The following is a 24524-nucleotide window of genomic DNA, read 5'->3' as shown; positions in this document are numbered from 1 at the left end:
AGATAAAAACGACGGAGAATGTTTTCTGATTAAATCAGGAACAATAAGATACCTTGCTTATATGTTGGTGTGGAACATAAATATTTTTTGCCAGTGCGTGAGCTCCGCGCTGATAGCAATTAGCGGGACCGTGACTATGCTGTGCGTTCTGATAAATGTGATTATATACAAAGCCTATACTAGTATAGCATCATTTTAAATTGCGTTTTATAAATAGGGATTTATTGCGAGTAATGTATGGAATATAATGTTATGTATACTGGTTTTTAAAGGATTAAATATTATTACATTATAGAGACAGCCAATTAGTGATACAGTCTAGAATATCCCAGACCCCATAATCACTGCTGTACATTTCGTATCTCCATTGCTGAGAACCTACGAATTCTTTACTAAAGGAGACCTGTCCGAAGGTTCTCATCTCTGAGATGCGATGAATATTTACATGTACTGATCCTGAGTTACATCCTGTATTATACTCCAGAGCTGCACTCACTGTTCTGCTGGTGCAGTCACTGTGTACATACATTACTTATCCTGTACTGATCCTGAGTTACATCCTGTATTATACTCCAGAGCTGCACTCACTATTCTGCTGGTGGAGTCACTATGTACATACATTACATAACTTATCCTGTACTGATCCTGAGTTACATCCTGTATTATACTCCAGAGCTGCACTCACTATTCTGCTGGTGCAGTCACTGTGCACATACATTACATTACTTATCCTGTACTGATCCTGAGTTACATCCTGTATTATACTCCAGAGCTGCACTCACTATTCTGCTGGTGCAGTCACTGTGTAAATACATTACATTACTTATCCTGTACTGATCCTGAGTTACATCCTGTATTATACTCCAGAGCTGCACTCACTATTCTGCTGGTGCAGTCACTGTGTACATACATTACAATACTTATCCTGTACTGATCCTGAGTGACATCCTGTATTATACTCCAGAGCTGTGCTCACTATTCTGCTGGTGCAGTCACTGTGCACATACATTACATTACTTATCCTGTACTGATCCTGAGTTACATCCTGTATTATACGCCAGAGCTGAACTCACTATTCTGCTGGTGCAGTCACTGTGTACATACATTACATTACTTATCCTGAGTTACATCCTGTATTATACTCCAGAGCTGCACTCACTATTCTGCTGGTGCAGTCACTGTGTACATACATTACATTACTTATCCTGTACTGATCCTGAGTTACATCCTGTATTATACCCCAGAGCTGCACTCACTATTCTGCTAGTGCAGTCACTGTGTACATACATTACATTACTTATCCTGTACTGATCCTGAGTTACATCCTGTATTATACTCCAGAGCTGCACTCACTATTCTGCTGGTGCAGTCACTGTGTACATACATTACATTACTGATCCTGTACTGATCCTGAGTTACATCCTGTATTATACTCCAGAGCTGCACTCACTATTCTGCTGGTGCAGTCGCTGTGTACATACATTACATTACTTATCCTGTACTGATCCTGAGTTACATCCTGTATTATACTCCAGAGCTGCACTCACTATTCTGCTGGTGCAGTCACTGTGTATATACATTACATTACTTATCCTGTACTGATCCTGAGTTACATCCTGTATTATACTCCAGAGCTGCACTCACTATTCTGCTGGTGGAGTCACTGTGTACATACATTACATTACTTATCCTGTACTGATTCTGAGTTACATCCTGTATTATACTCCAGAGCTGAACTCACTATTCTGCTGGTGGAGTCACTGTGTGCATACATTACATTACTTATCCTGTACTGATCCTGAGTTACATCCAGTATTATACTCCAGAGCTGCACTCACTATTCTGCTGGTGCAGTCACTGTGTACATACATTACATTACTTATCCTGTACTGATTCTGAGTTACATCCTGTATTATACTCCAGAGCTGAACTCACTATTCTGCTGGTGCAGTCACTGTGTACATACATTACATTACTTATCCTGTACTAATCCTGAGTTACATCCTGTATTATACTCCAGAGCTGCACTTACTATTCTGCTGGTGCAGTCACTGTGTACATACATTACATTACTTATCCTGTACTGATCCTGAGTTATATCTGTATTATACTCCAGAGCTGCACTCACTATTCTGCTGGTGCAGTCACTGTGTACATGCATTACATTACTTATCCTGTACTGATCCTGAGTTACATCCTGTATTATACTCCAGAGCAGCACTCACTATTCTGCTGGTGCAGTCACTGTGTACATACATTACAATACTTATCCTGTACTGATCCTGAGTGACATCCTGTATTATACTCCAGAGCTGTGCTCACTATTCTGCTGGTGCAGTCACTGTGTACATACATTACAATACTTATCCTGTACTGATCCTGAGTGTCATCCTGTATTATACTCCAGAGCTGCACTCACTATTCTGCTGGTGCAGTCACTGTGTACATACATTACATTACTTATCCTGAGTTACATCTTGTATTATACTCCAGAGCTGCACTCACTATTCTGCTCTTGGAGTACAGTCATTTCCCAGAATGGTATATCTATGGGGCGTTTAATTCTACATGAATTGTGCAGTGAAGGTCTTGGATATGGAGGAGGAACTTATTTTTGTCTTGTTTTGGCCAGGTTTGGACCGCCACTGGTTTTACGGGAGGACAGGGCAGTATCCTGGGATCAACTGGAGCAAAGCATCTTGGGAAAGATCCGATATTTGATGAAGAGTGACGCTCACCCTTCAGTACGTTCCCTTAAAGATACTGTGGGACCTAGCAAGTCACCACATGGGAAATAAAGGGGTGTCCAGGATTTGGAAAACAGGACCGCTTTCTTCGGAGAACAGCGCCACACCTGTCCACAGGTTGAGTGTGGTATTGAAGATCAGCCTCCATGTCCTTGGTGGAGATGAGCTGCAGTACTAGCAGTAACCTATGGTCAGGTGTGGCGCTGTATCTAGGAGAAAGCAGCCACGTCTTTCTAATCCCGCTCTACCCCTTTACCTCCACAGGTTTTGCAGTTCTAGTCTGTGGCTGCTTTGCTGTTGTATTGCAGAAATTCTTTTCATCTCTGTTCTCTACCTATAGGGCGGAGGAGTGATCTTCAATGTCTGTGTGGTGGGGGCGCCAGTGAGCAGCTGTTATTTGTCATCCAAGGATGCCCGACCCCTTCAGCACCCATCCGTGAGCAGGTTAGTGGGACATTAGACCACCCTAAAACGTGACTGCACCCCCATATGCCAAATGAGGCAACAGCGCAAAGCGGAGTTCCTAAAATATCTGCAGCCAGTAGCTTCCAGTATAATATTTGGATAGTGCTGGCACTGGAAGGGTTGCTTGCACCTGTCCTTTCAGTGGCTGCCACCTGCTGGCCATTTTCGGGTACTGCAACCTCTTGTCACATGAAGGACATTTTGCAATGTGAATTATGGAAAAGGTTGTGCTGCGGCGATTCCAGCTCTGACCCGGCGGGTGTAGTAGTCCGAGGAAGTAGTAGTAGAAGTGCAGAGAACGAAGCAGCGTAAAGATACCCGCGTGGCATGGCCCGACCCGTCACTGACCTCTTCTTCTTATTATGGAAGGGCTCTGCAACTATGCGGGACTGGAGGACCACCTCATGTGAAGCTGGCTATAGAATGGGAGCCCAGAGTCAAAGAGAGGTATGTAAAGGTGTTAATACACATACGACATCCATCCATATAGGTACATACATGCACACATACCAGTGGGATAAGCCCTGCCTCCCAGTAGTTGGCTTTTTACCTCTTGACACGGTCCAACATATACAGGAGTATACATTAATATGCACGCCTGTACGTTCATACACACTTATACATTTATACACACAGACTCTACTGCAAACACACACGCCTGTACATACATATATACACACCTATGCAGGAGTGCCCGTGCATTCTTATATATACACATGAATGCCTGTACATTCGTATACACACATGCACACTTGAATATACATTCATACGCACACAGACTTGCTTGTGCATTTATACTCTCACACAGACACCTGTATATTCATACACAGACTCATGCCTCTATATGCAGACACTCACACCTGTACACCCATACATACACAAAAACATGAATATACATTCATTCATTAATATGCAGGCTTGCCCTGTGCATTCATACACTCGTGTATACACCTGTACATTCAACCACACCGAAGCCTGTGCTTTCATACATACACACATATGCCTGTATATTCCTTTACACACGCACACCTCTAAATTTATACACACAAACAGACGTACACTTGTACATTCATACACGCATGCCAGCACCTGTGCAATCATACACACACCCCCCTGTACAGGCATACACACATGTACACCTGTAGATTTATACACACATACATGCACCTCTGTGCGTTCATACACACATGTACACCTGTAGATTTATACACACATACATGCACCTCTGTGCGTTCATACACACATGTACACCTGTAGATTTATACGCACATACATGCACCTCTGTGCGTTCATACACACATGTACACCTGTAGATTTATACGCACATACATGCACCTCTGTGCGTTCATACACACATGTACACCTGTAGATTTATACACACATACATGCACCTCTGTGCGTTCATACACACTCAAGCCTGTGCTTTCATACATACACACGTCTGTACATTCTTTTACACACACCTGCCTCTAAATGTATATACACATGTAATCTTACCTGCACATTCATAAACCCATTCGCCTGTATATTCATATATACATTCACACTTACAGTGCTGCCCATATCTATTCATACCCCTGGCAAATTTTGACTTAAAGCTACTTTTATTCAACCAGCAAGTAATTTTTTGACAGGAAATGACATAGGTGTCTCCCAAAAGATAATACGATGATGTACAAGGGGCATTATTGTGGGGAAAAAACATTTCTCAGCTTTTTACATTTGAGCAAAAAGTGTCCAGCCCAAAATTATTCATCCCCTTCTCAATAATCAATAGAAAAGCCTTTATTGGCTATTACAGCAATCAAACGCTTCCTATAATTGCAGACCAGCTTTTTGCATGTCTCCACAGGTATTTTTGCCTATTCATCTTTAGCAATGAGCTCCAAATCTTTCAGGTTGGAGGGTCTTCTTGCCATCACCCTGATCTTTAGCTCCCTCCACAGATTCTCAATTGGATTCCAGTCTGGACTCTGGCTGGGCCGCTCCAAAACGTTAAAGGGATTCTGTCACCTCCCCTCAGCCAAAAAACGATTTAAAAGCAGCCATGCAGCACAGCTTACCTGGATTAGGCTGTGCTCTTTTATCTTGAAATCCGTCCAGCAGTTACTTCAAAAAACGACTTTGATCAATAAGGAAATGCGTCCTGAAGGTGCCCAGAGGGGCGTTTTTTTCTTCTTAGTGAGCCCAGTACCGCCCCTCTTTCAGTGCCCAGCCCGCCTTCCTTGTATTTTCTAACCGCCGCCCCCAGCCTGCCACAGCCTCCCCTCCCTCTCCTCCCCCTCCCCTCCCTCACGCCGAACGAAGTCTCGCACAGGCGCAGTACCCACTGAGGGCTGCGCCTGTGCGATCATCAGGAGACTGAGGGCAGGAGCTTCATCCTCGTCACTGGGCATGCGCCGAGCCCAGTGACGTCCGATGCTCGCTCTTCCCTGCTGACTGAGGGAAGAGCGAGCATCGGACGTCACTGGGCTCGGCGCATGCCCAGTGACGAAGATGAAGCTGCCGCCCTCAGTCTCCTGATGATCGCACAGGCGCAGCCCTCAGTGGGTACTGCGCCTGTGCGAGAGTTCGTTCGGCGTGAGGGAGGGGGAGGAGAGGGAGGGGAGGCTGTGGCAGGCTGGAGGCGGTTAGAAAATACAAGGAAGGTGGGCTGGGTACTGAAAGAGGGGCGGTACTGGGCTCGCTAAGAAGAAAAAAATTTCCTTATTGATCAAAGTCGTTTTTTGAAGTAACTGCTGGACGGATTTCAAGATAAAAGAGCACAGCCTAATCCAGGTAAGCTGTGCTGCATGGCTGCTTTTAAATCGTTTTTTGGCTGAGGGGAGGTGACAGAATCCCTTTAATGTTGTTGTTGCTAACCATTTCTTCACTATTTTTGCTGAAATGTCCACTGGTGCCCAAGGCCACGTTTCTCTGCAGACTGCCTGATGTTGTCGTTGAGAATCCCCATGTATTGCTCTTTTTTTCATGGTGCCCTTTACTGTGATTAGGTTTCCTGGTCCATTGGCTGAAAAACACCCCCAAAGCATTAGGTTCCCACCACCATGTTTGACAGTGGGGATGGTGTTCTATGGGTTGAAGGCTTCTCCTTTTTTACGCCAAATGAAGGAAACATCACTGTGACCAAACAATTCAATTTTTGTTTAATCTGACCATAACACAGAAGACCAGAAGTCTTCTTCTTCTTTGTCCAGGTGAGCTTTTGCAAAGGCCAAGCGAGCTTTGTGCTTTATCTAGAGAAGTGGTGTCCGTTGGATTGTCTGCCTTGAGACATTGCCACCAGCAGAGCCCAGATTCACCAGGATGTCCTTGGTGGTGATCCTTGGATTCTTTTTCACCTCTCTAACTATCCTCCTGGCCAGCACAGGTGTCACTTTTGGCTTCCGACCACGTCCTCTGAGATTTTCCACAGTGCGGAACATCTTGTATTTTTTGCTCAAATGTAAATAAAAGCTGAGAAATGTTTTTTCCACAATAATGCCTCTTGTACATCTTATTATCTTTTGGGAGACACCTATGTCATTTCCCGTCAAAAAATTACTTACTGGTTGAATAAAAGTAACTAAGTCAAAATTTGCCTGGGGTATGAATAATTATGGGCAGCACTGTATATACACATAGATCCATGCATGCAATATACACCCCCATACATAATCTGTAGTGTAGCCACAGATTATCTTATCCCATTATATGATTCTCTTGAAGATTATTTGGGAGTATACAGGAGGAAGTGGTTCAGGATGATGAATCTGTAAGAAGTCAACAACTGGATCACCAGCAGCAGACCTGCACCCTAAACGAGTGCTTCCAGCTGTATACAAAGGAGGAGCAGGTAACGCACAGCGGTGTATACTGAACAGCAGCCGATCTGGTTGCTTTTTACAACCGAAAATAAAGACGCATTGAATAGCGCTATTATATTTTAGTAACTGGTGTCATATGTTAACCCTTTCTGTCCTAGTTGGCTCCAGATGATGCTTGGAGGTGTCCCCACTGTAAGGTGCTGCAGCAAGGTACAGTCAAACTGAGCCTATGGACCCTCCCAGATATTCTCATCATTCATCTCAAGAGGTTCCGGCAGGTCGGTGGCCGCAGGAACAAGTTGTCTACTCTAGTCAAGTTCCCCTTGAGAGGGCTGGATATGGCACCACATGTCGTTAAGCGAGGCCAGGGAAGCAAACGTCCCTTAGGACAATGGTCATCCTGGAAGCAGCCTTCATACCAACTGGACAATGGGAACCTGGATGTACTATATGATTTGTACGCAGTGTGTAACCATCATGGAAACTTACAGGGAGGTCACTACACAGGTAGGTCCCAAAACCATCCTGATGTGTCAGAAATCGCCTTTGCGGGGTACACTGAAACTTGGGGTGTGGTTGATATAGAATTGCGTATATCATGATATGCTCTCGTGCCCTCAGCCTACTGCCGGAACTCTGTGGATGCCCGCTGGTACAGTTACGATGACAGCAATGTGGAACACGTTATTGAGGATGAGGTCTGCACCCGAGGGGCCTATCTTCTATTCTATCAAAAGAGGAATGCCATTCCAGTCTGGTCTGCCAGCAGCTCTGCTAAAGGTATGGTCTGCTGTATTTTGGTCTCCTCATACTGTATCTCATGGTGCTAAGTGAGACTTGATGAAGATCAGGAGAAGGAAGTGGGTTGTCGGTGGCTGGTTGTTCCTAGTCTCTCTATGACCTCAGGAGCTATACTGGGTGAGCTTAGATAGTCTATGTACTCCATATCACAAGCTGGAAATATAAATCTCATGAAGGGTAGAACCCCATTCACACCTCCAAGGTGGACATGGTGGTGAACTTCAGGTAAACAGCGATCTTGAAAAGATTTAAGGAGTAGAATTGGTGAGCCTTGACTATAGAATATTGACCTTGCAAGAGATGTACTCATTATTTGATGTAACTGCAGGGTCCACAAGCTCGGCCATGTCTGATCACTGGGTCTTAAGGCTGAACGGAAGCAAAAGAGAGAGCCTTGGGTCTCGAGCAACAACTAACTCCACTCCAGTACCGAAAATACCAGACTCTCCCATCTTTCTTGAGAAGGAAATGAACATGGAGAAAGGTATGGACATTTCCTTTTATGGATATGTCTAGGAAGATGCCTACTTGTCTTGATAGTTCATGTTATTAAGCTGTTCTCCCATGTATTGTAGGGTCAAAGTCTTTTGCCCGAGGAGTGAAAGGCCGCAGTGCAAGTATGAGAGTGTCTTCAGCTTCTAAACTGAAGTTGAGCATCAGTAAAGCCATGCCTCTCAGGTGGTCATTTGGATCTAAGGACAAGGCGAAGCCTGAGACTCGTGAGCTAGTGGAATACTTGGAATCGGGAAGACGACCGAAGTACACCAATGAGCCCATTGTGCCCATGATGACTAATGCAGAAAAATCAGCCAACGGAGTTCCTCTAAACTTAAGCCAATCAAATGGCAATGGTGCCAATGGGAAAAGCTCTACAAATGAACAGTCCAGACCATTATCCTCATCTACAAAGATGGACACCTTAAGGGGTAAACCAAAGGAGAAACTGTCCCATCAGGATAGTACTGTGCAAGCTAGAAAGGCATATGGGTCTACACAGTCCCAAAGCAAAGACAGAACCTCAAGTGGTGAAAGTCCAGTTGTTTCACCCCCAAATAATGCTGTGAAAGTCAAAGCTTCTTCAGGTCAAAAGGGAGATATTAACCAAAAACACCATACAAAAGATAACAGAGCAGACAAGACCAAACCCTCTGAAGGAGAATCAGACGGGAAGTCAAACAAGTTGAGGACCAATTTATTGAAGAAAGAGCAAAGGAGACAGAGTAACTCTGAGATCCCAACCCTATCCGAGCTCCATAATGGCATCTCAAGGACTTCACTATCTAATGGGGTTGTAGTGTCTGATGGGAGAACTAGTGGTACGATGCCCTGGAAGCAGAAAGAGGATCTCTCCAACAATAAATCTATAATGGACATCAGAAGATCGCATAGTTCAACCAGTGTCCAGACAAAAGCAGACTGGACCATGAAGAAGTCCCTGTACAGAAATGGAAGTGCAACTCATCAGTCATCCAGACAGGTAGTCGCTGAGAAGACATCTTCAAGTCCTCTGCAAAGAATGAAATACCAAACTTCCTCCCTTGGCAGGAAGAAAACTGTGCCTGAGTCCAGCTTCTAATGACTGCTCACATCTAATGGGCCTAATGGCCGATTTGGGATAAAATTGGCACCATACTAAAACTTTCGTATAACCCCATCTGCCATCTGGTATAGGACTACGTGTTACTTGTTCACAAAATTCACTACAGTTACCTTCATCCTTCAAAATTGTTCAAAGTGGATAAGATGGTCCTGATCTTCTAGCAGAAGACTCTCGATGATCGAGCAGGTCTTCCATGTTTCATATCAACCTGCATAGCAGGAGAAACCTCCTTCCTATTCAAATTAGCTCTCCTCCAGAAGGAAGAATAGTGCCACCTATGGGTAAGTAAATGTCTCGCCCTTTTAATCAGCCGTGGAGCATGACTTAGGACTTCATCTAGTCATGTTTCAAGGCTCTTTTATGGGTTGGACATTGGCTCTCAGGATAGCTACCTACAGGTGGCACTAGAGAGAGAGTTTTTTGTGACATTAATTTCCTAGGAATTGGCGATGCCCCCAACATATGAAGAATGATTTCATGTGCAATAATGGCCACCGTTACTACATAAAATGGCCACCGAAATAATTTTTTGTGGATCAAAATGCAAACTTTTTCACATTTTTACATTCCACATTATTACAGACCACATCATAGGACGCACACTGTATATGGCAGGATATTATACTCATGTAGATATTGTATTATTTTTTTTACAGAAAAATCTACTGAGATGAAGACAGTATAAACAGACCAGTAAATATTTGTGAAGGAGTCCTCTGTGTTTTTATAAATAAAGTTATAACAGAGGATCACATGACCTCGCCCAAACATTGTAATTTATATATACTTTATATTACAATATATTAACTTTTCACTTGCTTGTTTCAAGTACCTTTTAACAAGTAACAACTGAAAAAAAAACCTTAAAGGGTGTGTCTACTTCTGCAACCACAGTTTTTTTTTATTGTGCCAATGCATTTGTTGCAAAAAATTAAGCAACTTTGCAAATAGTTTTGCTCAAAAATCTCCAACTCTCTTGTGTCTACAGTTCCTTTGCAGCCCAATGTGTCTCCATGGTGACAGACAACAAACCAACTGTGTGTAGTCTAGTCCTGCAGACACACTCCATTTTGCCATTTCCTAACTATAGGGTCAGACTACACATGGGTTTATTGTAGTCTGTCACCATGGATACACACAGATCTGCAGAAGAGCTGTAGACACAATACTTTTAATCAGGGCTTTTTGCACAGTTGCTTTGTCTTTTAGCCTTAGAGCAATAAAATGTTTGCAAAATTATTCATACCCTTTATAAAATATATATTTGTAATAGCTTAATATTATGCTTAGACATAATACAGCACACACAGTACAATATTTAATCTCAGGTGAGGCTAAAATATACACACATTGTAACGTTCCATTAATCCAGAATCTAAAAGTTGGGGATTTTTAATTGCATAGATTACACTACTAACCAGTAACCGGGCAGATTCTGGATTAAAGGAATTCTATGTGTATGTACTTAGCATCTATTCATATATGAAGGATTGATCCAAAAATGTAAATTTTTCTTCCGACCCCAGAGAACTTTGTAAATCTGTAGAGTTTCGCACATAATCTGAATGTTAATCCACCTCAGGTTTTCAGATACATTCTTAAAGGGGAAAAAAATTAATCTCAACATTTTTGCACTGAATCAAGTGGGATCGTCCCCTGAAAATGGTTTTATGGAATAATAAATAAAAAAAAAATTGTTTTCTTTCTATATGTGGAAATGTAATATATTTAATATGAAAAAGGTGGCAGCCATTTTAAAGGTTTTATGGGATAATCTGAATGTATGACTGCCCCCTGGTCTTGGTACCTGGTATACTTTAAGCACTGTGTCTATATCTCCTTAGAAGACATTTTTTTTAACACATATCACAACATTTTAAGACCAAATTGTACGACCTTTTAAACCCACCCCCCGTTATGTTCGGCACTCCCATTTTATGCAGATATACATAAGCTCTGCCCCTTCATGATCCCGTTTGCTGGATAGTCATGCACAAACGACTGTTGGGAGGTATGAAATTATATAACTTGTTTTTAAAGAAAATTAAGAGGTCATTCACAAATTTTTAACGTTATCAGTCAAAGCAATAACGCCACCTAGAGGCTATAAGAGCACATTGCCCATCATTAGGACAACACAATGTACAAGTCATTTATGTCTAATGAAATGCATCGTGGGGAGAAATATACTTAAAGGGATTGTCCAGGATTTGAAAACATGGCTATTTTCTTCCAGAAACAGCACCACCACTGTCCTTAGGTTGTATCTGGTATTTCAGTTCAGCTCCACTGAAGTGAATCTGATCAGGTGTGAAGCTGTTATTGAAAGAAGTTAGCCATGTTTTTCTATTCATGGACAAACCCTTTAAATTTACACAAGAGACTCAAAATGGTGACTTGGTGAAAGAAAAAAAATGACAGAATAATGGCGTAAATCACTACTATTTCAATATTTATTTTTTAATGGTCCAAACAATATATAAAAAAACAAAAAAAACTAAAATACAAAATAATAAAAAACAAAAATTACTTGAAATATAAAATGAAAAATAATGAAAAAAAATAAATAAAATTTTATAAAAATAAAAAATGGCTGCCACCGAGGTAGATTGCACACTGAAGGATTCTGGGTAAGGACAATCTCATACTGCGGGAGATGAATGTCAAGTCTATTTATTAAAGCTGCATCTTATGGCTGGATATATGATGTCTGTCGCTATACAGGCCTTATGAAGGCAAACATTTTGGTAAGAGAGACATGTACAAAAATTTTGTCAGGTGTTTTTACTATGAACTTCTATGCAAAAATTATTTTTCTGGATTGTTTTTTTTTGTATCTATTTCTATTTGTGTCTTTTTTTTTTTCCAAATTAAAATGTAATTCTCCAAAATGTGTGTGTTGCTTTTATTTAGTTTGTAACCATGGGATAGATAATCTGGGCCCAACCTATGGCACCTGTGTGAAGTTGTGAAGCATGTTCTTAAATTTCAAAAAGAAATACACCATTCGTTTGTGCTGGTTTGTGCCGCAAAAATGAACGTTTGTGCCGGTTCGGTTCCGGAGATATTGCGCGTTAGATTTTTATGAAGCCCCGCCCACTTTCCACCCCATGTTCTTAAATGTCAAAAAGAAATACACCATTCGTTTGTGCTGCAAAAATGAACGTTTGCGCCGCATTGCTTTCCGAGATATTGCATGCTTGATTTGATGAAACCCCTCCCACTTTCCACCCCATGTTTTTAACCCTGACCCTAGACCCCCCAGGTGTGCTGCAGCTTGCACCCCTCCCACCCCCCCCCCCCACAACTTTTTTGGGGGCACAAGCATATAATTTTATTTTTTTCTGCGTACGCTGACTGTGGCCGGAACTCTTAGCGTCCAGCCACTGTTAGCGCATCACACACCCCACCGCTGATCAACTTCGGACGGTTGATTAGTGAGTTTGAATAAAAAAAATAAAAAATGTGGCCTTTTTTTTATTTTTTTTGTCTGTTAGGTTTAGGGTAAGTTCGCGAACACCCGTCCTCCCACACACACGCACACCAAATAAAGTTTATCACGCACACACACACTCCCCTATGGCCCTCCGGATGTTCTCGGCTAAGGAGGCATACGCCCAGCTTGCCTCCGAGTCCGAAAGCCCCAGTGAGGATGAGGATGACCCCACTTTCCTTTTGTCATCCGCGTCCTCATCATCTAGCGATGATGATGAGACCCCAAGGTGGCGGAGACGCCGCCAGGCGGAGCAAGGGGACCGCCATGCTAGGGACCCTGTGGCCCACACTAGTACGAGAAGCTCTGGGGCTCGTACTAGTTTTCCGGCCCACCAGTTAAGTCCACCGGAGCCCCCTGCCGGTGAACTTGTCTGGTATACCCCAGAGCGTTTTGAGCCTGTGATTCCTGATTTTGTAGGCCAACCAGGAATCCAGATTTCCACAGTGGGCTTCACTGAATATGACTATTTTAGTATTTTTTTCAGTGACCACTTTGTAAATCTGACGGTGGAGCAAACAAACCTGTACGCCCCAAAGTTCATTGCTCAACACCCGGGCTCCTTTTTGGCTAGGCCCGGTGGCTGGACTCTGGTCTGCAGCCAAGATGAAGACGTTTTGGGGCCTCGTGCTGCACATGGGCCTAGTCAAGAAACCTAGTGTCAGGCATTACTGGAGTGGGGACGTCCTCTACCAGACCCCACTTTACAATTATGCAGATAATGCAGCATGTCCCCCCAAGGTGATCCTGCCTATGACCGCCTGTACAAAATCAGGCAGGTCATCGATCACTTTGGGGCCAAATTTGTGCAGGCCTATGTACCTGGAAGGGAAGTCCCGGTTGATAAGTCTCTCATTGCTTTCAAGGGGAGACTCATTATCCACCAATATGTTCCCTCTAAGCGGGCGAGGTATGGCGTGAAGCTGTACAAACTTTGTGAGAGTACCTCAGGGTGCACTTACAAGTTTTGTGTGCAGTGGCGTCTCTAGCTTTCAAATTTTGGGGGGGGCACACTGGGGGCCAGGACAAAAGTGGGGGCGGGGGCAGCTATAACAACGATATATTTACACAAGTACGCTTAGAAATTCTGCGATACTTTACCCAATACCTAAAACCGCAAAACAGGGAAGAAAAGTCCAGCTGTCTGTGGTTTAAAAAATAAATAAATAAAAATCACACAGATTTCAACATGTCCTAGCTGCCTGTGGATGACACTTTTATAGGGAGGGGGATCTGTGGATGACACAGCTATGGGGGGGGGGGGGGAATCTGTGGATGACACATACCGTATATAGCAGTGATGGCGAACCTTTGAGAGGCCGAGTGCCCAAACTGCAACCCAAAACCCACATATTTATCGCAAAGTGCCAACGCGGCAATGTAACCTGAATACTACATAACACCCTGCGCTGATGAATTCCAGGAAAAGTCTAAGTCATATTGGTACACCATAGACTGTTTCCAGGGTGTTGGTGCCCACAGAGAGGGCTACGAGTGCCGCCTCTGGCACCCGTGCCATAGGTTCGCCATCACTGGTATATAGCATCTTATGCTATATGTGTCATCCACAGATCCACCCCATGACAGTGTCATCCCCATTTCCCCCTCTATAACAGTGTCATCCACAGATCTCCCTCCCCGCCACTCACAGGAGTGTACATATGACATTTCTAAACTGTAATCCATATCCTGCAGTAACTTTAAATCAGGATTAAGCGGCCGGTCATCTCTACTAGTACCTTAACCTTACACCACTCGGCTAGCTTCGGTAACAGGGCCAGGCTACAGCCTACAGGTCCTGCCTGTTAGTTGTTATCGAGCAAGTGCTGATTTCTGCAGGTCAGAGGATACGGATTACAGTTTAGAAGAAATGTACACTCCTGTGAGCCGCGGTCCAGTGGCGGATCCAGAGCCTGGTTTTGGGGGGGGCACTTCCAGATTATTTTCTGTCCGCCGCCACAGAACAAGGGTGCTTATAGAACAGACTACACAGTGTAGCGGTATACTGTATATTGTGTGGCACAGTGTATGCTATATGTGTATAACAAACATACTTCACATGAAAACTTACAGTTACTTGGCTTGGCCCTTGGGGATCTCGGACGCCACTTCCACACTTTGGCCGGGGGCTCGGTGGAGCTGATGTTGTGTTTAATCCTAATGAGAAAGATTTCATAATAAGGATTTGGAGAAGGGGCAGAGGGATAGCAGAGCAGGAAGAGGCTGGTGCTGCTACTAGGGGGTCATACCATGGGAGAGTAATAAAGCCCACCATAATGCCCCCCATAGAAATAATTCTCCTTATAATGTGACAGTGCAAAAATACCCCCTTGTAATGCCCCAAGTTGAGCTAATGTCCCCCATAATGTGCCAGTATAAAATAGTGCCCCCAGTAAATGCCCCCATAGTGCTCCTCTCCCCCTTCCTCCTAGTGCCCCCCATAATGTACCAGTATAAAATGCCCCATATATAGTGCCCCAGTAGATGCCCTCAGTGTCCCCCATAATTTGCAAGTATAAAATACCCCTTCTTAGTGCCCCCGTAGATGACTCCATAGTACTCCTCTCCCCCCTTCCCCATAGTACCCACCATAATGTGTCCCAGTATAAAATGCTACTGTACAGAGCCCCCCATATAAAATACCCCTTCTTTGTGGCCTCAGTTGATGCCCCTATAGTGCCCACCAATAACATGCCAGTAACAAGTGCCCCCATCACGTGCCAGTAACAAGAGCCAGCCATCACGTGCCAGTAACAAGAGCCAGCCATCACGTGCCAGTAACAAGAACCCCCATCACGTGCCAGTAACAACAGCCCCCATCACGTGCCAGTAATAAGCCCCCCATCACGTGCCAGTAATAAGCCCCCCATCACGTGCCAGTAATAAGCCCCCATCACGTGCCAGTAATAAGCCCCCCATCACGTGCCAGTAATAAGCCCCCCCAATGTGCCAGTAATAAACCGCCCCCCCAATGTGCCAGTAATAAGCCGCCCCCCATGTGCCAGTAATAAGCCGCCCCCCAATGTGCCAGTAATAAGCTGCCTCCCAATGTGCCAGTAATAAGCCCCCCCCCCCCCAATTTGCCAGTAACACTGTTGTAAAAAAAAAAAAAACATACCTCCATGTCAGCGATGCGATGAAGGCCTCTTCCGGCCTGTGTCCCGCGCTGTATGGCTCAGGCGGCGCGATGACGTCATCGCGCCGCCTGCGCCGGCCTCTGATAGGCTGCAGGCACTAGGCCGGCAGCCTATCAGAGAAAGGGGAAGGGACACACCTCTCCCTCCCCTGCACCGCCGCAGCACATGCCGGCAGATGACTATGGAGATGAGCGCAATGGAAGAGCTCATCTCCCTGTGCCCGACTGCAGCGGCTCACTTGTGGGGGGCACGGGCATTTTAGTTGGGGGGGCACAGCATGATGTAGGGGGGGCCGTGGCACCCTCTGCCCCCCCCCCCCCCCCGGCGACGCCACTATCTGTGTGTACGAGGGGCCAGATTCCCGTATTCAACCCCCAGAATGTCCCCCCACTCTGGGTGTTAGCGGGAAACTTGTGTGGGACCTTATGCACCCACTGCTAGATAAGGGTTACCACCTGTACGTGGATAACTTTTATACTAGTATCCCCTTGTTCCAGTCTCTCGCCACCAGATCCACGTCCGCTTGTGGGACCGTGCGGAAAAATCAACGCAGCCTCCCTACCCATCCCCTCCAGGTACCTATCCCTAGGGGTGCGACCTGTGCACTTAACAGTGGAAACCTGTTGCTGGTCAGATATAAGGACAAGAGGGATGTCCTTGTACTGTCCACAATCCACGGTAACGGCATCGTCCCTGTGCGAGGTACCGTGGCAACGGTCCTCAAGCCCGATTGCATCGTCGACTACAATCGGTATATGGGAGGAGTTGATCTCCCTGATCAAGTCCTCAAGCCATTTTACGCCATGCGCAAAACCCGGGCATGGTATAAAAAAGTTGCTGTCTGTATGGTGCAGATTGCCTTGTACAACTCTTTTGTGCTGTCCCGAAGCGCTGGCAACACAGGGACATTCCTTCTGTTCTATGAGACAGTCCTCAAGGACCTGATATTTTCTGACCGGGAAAGAGCAGGCCGGAGTACCTCGGGAACTGGAGGCGCCTGGATCGTCCCTGGCCAACACTTTCCAGGTGTGGTCCCCCATACTGGAAAGAAGGGCGGACCCAAAAAAGGTGCAGAGTGTGTCACAGGAGGGGGATACGGAAAGACACCACTACTCAGTGTGACATGTGCCCCGAACATCCGGGCCTCTGCATTATTGGTTGCTTCAGGGAGTACCAGACTTCCATGGAGTACTAAATTTATGTTCCCCTTCCCCATTTTAGCCACTGACAATCGGATAAAAAACTATGGTTCCCTTACATCCTAACCAGTGGCACAGATGGGGTATTCTGCCCCTGTGGACTGGTTAGGACAGGTGGAAGTTTTAATTTAGGAGTTTTTTTTTTTCACTCAGTGCTAAAAAATAAGCTTTAGAGGTTTAGCCCGCCACCTTTGTGGGCGGGGCTTCTGTTTGGCGCCCAAACACCCTATTTAAACTTGGTGAGGCTCCAGGTTCAGCCTCCTGGAGCTCAGTTATCTGTTAACCTTGAGTTGTGTGGTTGGTGCTAGAGTTGTTTGCGTGCAAACCTCTGTCTCGCTGAAAACCTTTTTTACTTTTCAATAGAGCTTGCTAGGATCTTCTGGGTAAAGATCCTGAAGCTTGCGGTTAAAGGTCTTTTTTTCTTGAATTATGCTTAAATTCATATCTCTTCTATTTTCAGCCATGTCTTCTACCGGGAACGGTGAGCGAGAGCCCGGCAGGAAGTCCACGGGCAAGAGACGTCACCTGCAGTGTCATGACTGCCAGATCGTGCTGGAGGACTCCTACAATTTTTCCCGGTGCCCACCCTGTAGGGCCAAGACTCTCCCCCAGCTGGAGCCATCGGTCCTCGACGTGGTCGATTGGGCTAAGGGCTATATGGAGACCAATATGAACGCCTCCATACAAGAGCTGAAGAATACCCTGGTTTCCAAACGCCATCGTTCCCTCCTCCCCCCAGCGGGTGATGGAGGTATCAGGGTGTCAGGAGGCGAGAGATGGTTCAGCCTCTTCCTCCTCGGATGAGGAGGACGGGTTTTCATATTTTTTCCCGCTGGAGAAGGCCCAGCGGCTACTAAAATCCGTCCGGTCGGGGGACCAGGACGTTGATCCGGGGGAAGCCTCATCCTCTGCCTCTAGGGGGCCTAGGGCCTTTAAAGCAGATGATTCTCTCCTGTCCCTCATGAAGACGGAATGGAGAAAGCCGGAGAAGGGTCCAGTGTTGACCAAAAGATTCAAGGCTGTGTTTTGGTCAACACTGTTCAAAGAGGATCAAGTATCTTCCTGGGGGCCTGTCCCCAAGGTGGACATGGCAATTGCAAAACTTTCTAGGAGGACCCTGATCCCATCAGACGACGGGTCAAGTTTGCAAGACCCAATGGACCGGAAGGCGGACTGCGCCCTTAGGCGCGCTTATTCCTCAGCCTCGGCCTCCGCCTCGGTTGCGATTTCTTCGTCTGAACTGGCGAACTTTTTGAAAACTAGATTCAACCAGATTCAGTCTGACCTAGACCACGGGGTCTCTAGGGACGACATTCTGGCCTCATGTAAGACGGCCAGCCTTGCCATAGACTTCCTGTGTGACGCAGCTCCACAACAGTTGAAGCTGGCATCTAAGTCCATGGCTCTCTCAACCGCGGGCAGGCGTCCGCTTTGGTTGAAACCTTGGAAGGCCGATACGACCTCAAAGCACAATCTCTGTCCCATGGCATATGAACCCGGCAAACTTTTTGGTGCAGAGCTTGACCAAATAATGGAAGGGCTGTCGGACAAGAAGGGCAAGTCCCTTCCCCAGCAGTCCTTTCGTGGTCGGGGCAAGGGGTTTAGTTCCAGGGCGGAACCTCAACCCAGAGCCCAGAGGAATTGGGGCTCTCGTAGAGGAGGAAAATCCTCTCGGGGTTCTAGACCCCCCAAGAAGTCCTCGGCGCTCTGATTGCGGGCCTCCTCGAGGCTCTTGGTATTTAGCCGGTCTGACTGGAAATCCCAGGATCCCTTCTCCTCACATTCCCGTAGTCGGTCGCCTACAGAACTTTCTACCTTGTTGGCGGCAGGATCATATCCAGGACAGTTGGGTCCTGCGGGTAATTTCTCAGGGCTACCTTGTGGACTTGAGCAGTCCGTCTTCGGACAAGTTCGTCCAAACAAGGCTTCTTCCCTGCAACAAGCAAAAGATTCTAGAAAATTACGTGCTAGAATACTTCCAGAAGGAGGCCTTAGAAGAGGTTCCTCTCCAAGAGAGGGGAACAGGTATCTACTCCCCAGTTTTCCTGGTACCCAAGAATACCGGAGGTTGGAGGATGATTATAGATTTGAGGTTCTTCAACCGTTTCATAAAACAAAAGAAGTTCCGTATGGAAACTATCCAGTCAGTGACCAATCTTCTTATGCCGGGAGATTTCTTGGCAACCTTAGACCTCAGGTATGCCTATCTCCTTACCTTTTTTTTCCTTTTTTCGCTCCAAAGAGCCTGGCTGTTTGTAGTACTGATTACGAGTAGTGATAGGAGACGGTTGGATCCCACAGCAGTGAATCAAGGGGTGGGGGGGTGGGTATAATGGGGTTAATTATGTGGATTGATATATGACTATTCACTATTTTTAAAGTATGTGTAATGGAATTTATATTTTTGGGCTCAGAAAAACAATAAAGAATTGAATTTTAAAAAAAAGGGATGCTTATCTCCATATTCCCATCCATCCTGGGTCCAGAAGATTCTTAAGGATCGCGGTAAACATCGGGGGGTCCTAAAACATTTTCAGTTTGTGGCCCTCCCGTTTGGGATTTCTTCAGCCCCACACACTTTCACCAAAGTGGTGGTCTCTGTGGTGGCCGCGCTAAGGCTTCAGGGCCTCAGTATAGTTCCATACCTGGACGACTGGCTCCTCAGAGCTCCTTCCCAGGCGATCCTGTCCCAACACATCCAACAGGCTGTCACATTCCTGCATCTGTTGGGATGGATAATCAATTGGGACAAATCCCAACTTCAACCAGCCACCTCGGTAAGGTTCCTGGTGGATTCAGTCAGGATGACGATTCATCTCACTCCCGAAAGAAGGCAATCCGTGCAACAGACAGCCCGTTCTCTTTCCGTACCAAAACAAGTAACGATTCGAACATGGATGAAAATGTTGGGACTAATGTCTTCAACCGCTCAGGCGGTACCTTGGGCATTATGGCACTTACGTCCGCTCCAGTCGGAAGTACTAGCCAAGTGGAATCACAGTCCAGTGGGACTCAATTCCGTGCTCTCACTGCCTTACAAAGTCCGATACTCTCTAAGGTGGTGGGCCCACCTCAAGGACGGCAAGTCCCTGATCCAGCCCTCTTGGATCATACTTACTTCAGACGCATCCCTAGTAGGCTGGGGTGCGCATCTTCAGGACATGACAGTCCAGGGAACTTGGACACCTCAGGAGAGGTTATTGTCATCAAATCTCCTGGAGATCAGAGCAATCAGACTAGCTCTTTTTCATTTTGCTCCCTTCATTCGAGGGAAGGCAGTGAAGGTACAATCAGACAGCATGACCGCTGTGCTGTATATCAACAAGCAGGGAGGCACGAGGTCACAAAGTCTCCTGAGAGAGATAGGGGTGATATTGGATTAGGCAGAATTGAACCTCACCCACTTATCAGCCGTTCACATTCGCGGAGTTCTCAATGTGATTGCGGATCGCCTGAGCCGAGGTCTTCCAACCGGAGAATGGTCACTTATCCAGAGGTCTTCAAGGAGATAACGCTCAGGTGGGGCATGCCAGAGATCGATCTCATGGCAACGAGGTTCAACACCAAGGTAGAGAGGTATTGCTCCCTTTACAGGGAGGACAACCCGGTGGCTATAGATGCTCTGTCAATCCCATAGAGGTTCAGGCTGGCCTACATCTTCCCTCCAATTTCCTTGATACCAAGGGTCTTGATGAAAATCAGGCAGGACCAAGCGTCAGTTATCGCCATTATCCCATACTGGCCGAAAAGAGCTTTGTTTACCCAACTCTTACAGATGAGTCGGGGTCAATTTCTGAGGCTTCCCCCAGAGAGAGTACTGGTGTCGGGGGACACCCAGATCTCCTCAAATCTTCAAATGTTCAACCTGACGGCCTGGAGGTTGATCAGTCCCTTCCAAGGATAGAAGGGCTATCAGGGTCTGTCTTGAGAACCTTAGAGCATTCCAGATCAGAAGCTACCAATAAGGCCTACTCCAGAATCTGGAAGATCTTTTCATCCTGGTGTACAAGGCATCAGCAAACATCCGCTGAAGCTCCCATCCCGATAATTCTTCAATTTCTCCAAGACGGTCTGGACAGGGGGCTATCACCAGCTACCCTTAAAGTGCAGATTTCAGCAATCTCTGCTTGTCTCAACAGAGCTATTTCTCAAGACCCCCTTATCAAGAGATTCCTGAGGGGAGCCTCAAGATTAAAGCCTACAGTAATCAGACCTATCCCTGTTTGGGATTTATCGGTCGTGCTCAGGGGGTTGTCATCTCCCCCCTTTGAGCCCCTAGAGGAGGCGGGATTCAAGTTCCTGACCTGGAAGATCACCTTCTTGTTGGCTGTCACCTCTGCAAAGCGAGTTGGGGAACTCCAGGCTTTTTCGGCCTTTGAGCCTTATACAAAGTTCCTGCAGGATCGGGTACTTCTCAAATTTTTGCCTACTTTCATCCCAAAGGTTCCTTCCTTTGACAATATCAACCAGGTGATCTCCCTGCCAACATTGGCTCCACCCCCCTCCTCTGAGGAAAGAGGGCTCCATACCCTCGACATTTCGAGATGTCTTAGGATTTACCTGGAACGCTCCAAGGTATTTAGGAAGGATGAAAACCTCCTTATCCTTTTTTCCGGTGCCCATAAAGGGAGGAAAGCCTCTAAGCCTTCCATCAGTCGCTGGATTAAAGAGGCAATTCGGGAGTCTTATATGTCTCAGGGCTCGGAGCCCCCTGAATTTGTAAGGGCCCACTCTACTCGAGCAGTGGCCACTTCTTTTGCAGACAGAAGCTCGATCCCATTGGACGTGATCTGTAAGTCAGCTTCTTGGAGTTCTCACTCCACTTTTATCTCACACTATAGAGTGGATACTAAAATACATAGTTATTCCTCATTTGGCCGGACAGTGTTATCTTCCGCCAGGCATGAGGACCCTCCCATGGGGGTTTCTACTAGCTCAATCCCCATCTGTGCCACTGGTTAGGACGTAAGGGAATCGTTAATTTTTAACGATAATTTGTTTTCCCTTAGTCCTAACAGTGGCACACAAATTTCCCCCCCTTTTTTCTATTTTAATTGTGGTTATTTTTGTCTACTTGTAATTACACGAGGTTCTGAGGGTCACACCCCTCTTTATTGGGGGCAGGGAGGGCGTGTATATGTCAGTTTTTTATTATTTCATTAAAACTTCCACCTGTCCTAACCAGTCCACAGGGACAGAATACCCCATCTGTGCCACTGTTAGGACTAAGGGAAAACAAATTATCGTTAGAAATTAATGATTCTCAGACTTGAGACACTAAACGAAAAAGAAAAAAATATTTAGTAAAACTAAAATAAATAAAAAAAAGTAGACATATTAGGTATCGCCACATCCGTAAGAATCTGCTCTATAAAAATACCCCATGACCTAACCCCTCAGATGAACATGGTCAAAAAATAAAATTAAAACGGTGCAACGGTGATGTAAGGTGACAAGAAAAAACTTTTTTTGCACCGTTTTTATTTTATTAACAATGTTCATCTGAGGGGTTAGGTCATGGGGTATTTTTATAGAGCAGATTCTTGATGCGGCGATACCTAATATGTCTACTTTTTTATTTATTTTAGTTTTCCTAAATATTTTTGAAAAAAGATTTTTTGGGTTTTAGTGTCTCAAGTCTGAGAACCATAGTTTTTTTTTATCCGATTGTCAGTGGCTAAATTGGGGAAGGGTAACATAAATTTAGTACTCCATGGATGATCGGGCACGTGTCACACTGAGTGGTGGTGTCCTTCCATATCCCCTTCCTGTGACACGCTCTGCACCTTTTTTGGGTCCGTCCCTTCTTTCCAGTTTGCGGCGTAAACGTTCATTTTTGCAGCACAAACGCAGCACAAACGAATGCTGTATTTCTTTTTGAAATTTAAAAAACATGGGGTGGAAAGTGGGCGGGGTTTCAGCAAATCAAGCGCGCAATATCTCGGAAACTAAAGAGGCGCAAAGGTTCATTTTTGAGGCACAAACCAGCACAAATGAATGGTGTATTTGTTCTTGAAATTTAAGAACATGGGGTGCCAACTTCACACAGGTACCTATGGCTCCCCGGGTCACACCAGATGAGGAGTCCTTGGTATTCTTAAAGGGGTATTCCGACTTTTTTATGCTGATGACCTCTCCTATGGATCTGATTGGTGGGGGCTTCTTGTAGCTTACTCTAAGCCCGTGGTGGCGAACCATTTAGAGTCTGAGTGCCCAAATTGCAACCCAAAACCCACTTGTTTATCGCAAAGTGCCAACACTCCATATTTAACCTGAATACCAATATAGTATATCATTTAGGCTGAGTTCACATCGTTATAGGAGCAGGAGAACGGAAAGGACGGATTCGGCACATAACTGAACCGAATGGAGCCTACGGACCCCATAGACTATACTGGGGTCCGTTAGGTTTTCGCTCAGAGGAAGATTTTTGAAGCGGAGACAAAAGTCCCGCGCACACAACTTTTGTCTCCGCTCCAAAATCATCTTTTGAGCGGAAACCGAACGGACCCCATTATAGTCTATGGGGTCCGTATGCTCCGTTATGTGCCGAATCCATCCTTTCCGTTCTCCTGCTGCTATAACGGAGCAGGAGAACAGAAAGGCTGAACGGTGATGTGAACTCAGCCTTAGCTATAATCGCCTGCCTACATTCAGTGCGCTGCCTGTGCTGTGCGTGGTGCGCCCTGCGCTGATGAATGGCAGGAAAAGTCTAAGGCATATTGGTACACCATTATCCAGGGGGCAGGTGCCCACAGAGAGGGCCATAGGTTCGCCACCGCTGCCCTAGGCCAATGACATCACGTTCCTCAGTCACATGGCCTAGGTGCAGCTCAGCCCTATTCAAGTGATTGGGGCTGAGCGTGATACCAAGCACAGCCACTACACAATGTATGGCGCTGTGCTTGGTGAGCTGTAAGGAGGCTGCGGTGCGATCTCCTCAAACAGCTGATTGGAGGGGGTCCTGAGCATAGGTCATCAGTATAAAAAAGTCAGAAAACCCCTTTAAAGGAACATTCCAAGTGCCCAGGGACTGAGAGGGCAGTGCATGACTAATATTATTGGTGTCCTATTCTCTGCCCCTATTAGGTCCTGCACTAGGCATCAGTTTTTCTTGGAGTTCCCCTTTAATAAACGGTCACACGGGAAAGATTTGTCCCAGAACATCCACATCACCCCTCTATTCCCTATACAGCTTGTTACATATAGCGGTTATCCAAGATCAGAAAAACATGGCTGCCTTCTGCCAGAAACAGCGCCTCGCCTGTCCATGGGT

At 45.7% G+C, this 24524-nt stretch overlaps 1 protein-coding gene across 1 annotated transcript in view; it reads left to right on the top strand.

Annotated features, from left to right (window-relative positions):
* The window catches only part of USP43 (ubiquitin specific peptidase 43), a 41128-nt gene extending 28828 nt beyond the window's left edge, over window positions 1-12300 (top strand). The window contains exons 8-15 of the mRNA XM_044299004.1: window positions 2633-2744; window positions 3088-3191; window positions 3582-3659; window positions 6921-7047; window positions 7177-7525; window positions 7640-7798; window positions 8148-8303; window positions 8395-12300. Coding sequence (XP_044154939.1) covers window positions 2633-2744; window positions 3088-3191; window positions 3582-3659; window positions 6921-7047; window positions 7177-7525; window positions 7640-7798; window positions 8148-8303; window positions 8395-9395 — 2086 coding nt within the window. The 3' untranslated portion in view covers window positions 9396-12300. The remainder of the gene's footprint in view (window positions 1-2632; window positions 2745-3087; window positions 3192-3581; window positions 3660-6920; window positions 7048-7176; window positions 7526-7639; window positions 7799-8147; window positions 8304-8394) is intronic.
* The last annotated feature ends 12224 nt before the right edge of the window (window positions 12301-24524 follow it).

Source organism: Bufo gargarizans, chromosome 6, assembly GCF_014858855.1.
Source record: "Bufo gargarizans isolate SCDJY-AF-19 chromosome 6, ASM1485885v1, whole genome shotgun sequence".
NCBI lineage: Eukaryota > Metazoa > Chordata > Amphibia > Anura > Bufonidae > Bufo > Bufo gargarizans.
The sequence above is the reverse complement of the archived record's forward strand: the minus strand, read 5'-3'. Positions and strand labels throughout refer to the sequence as shown.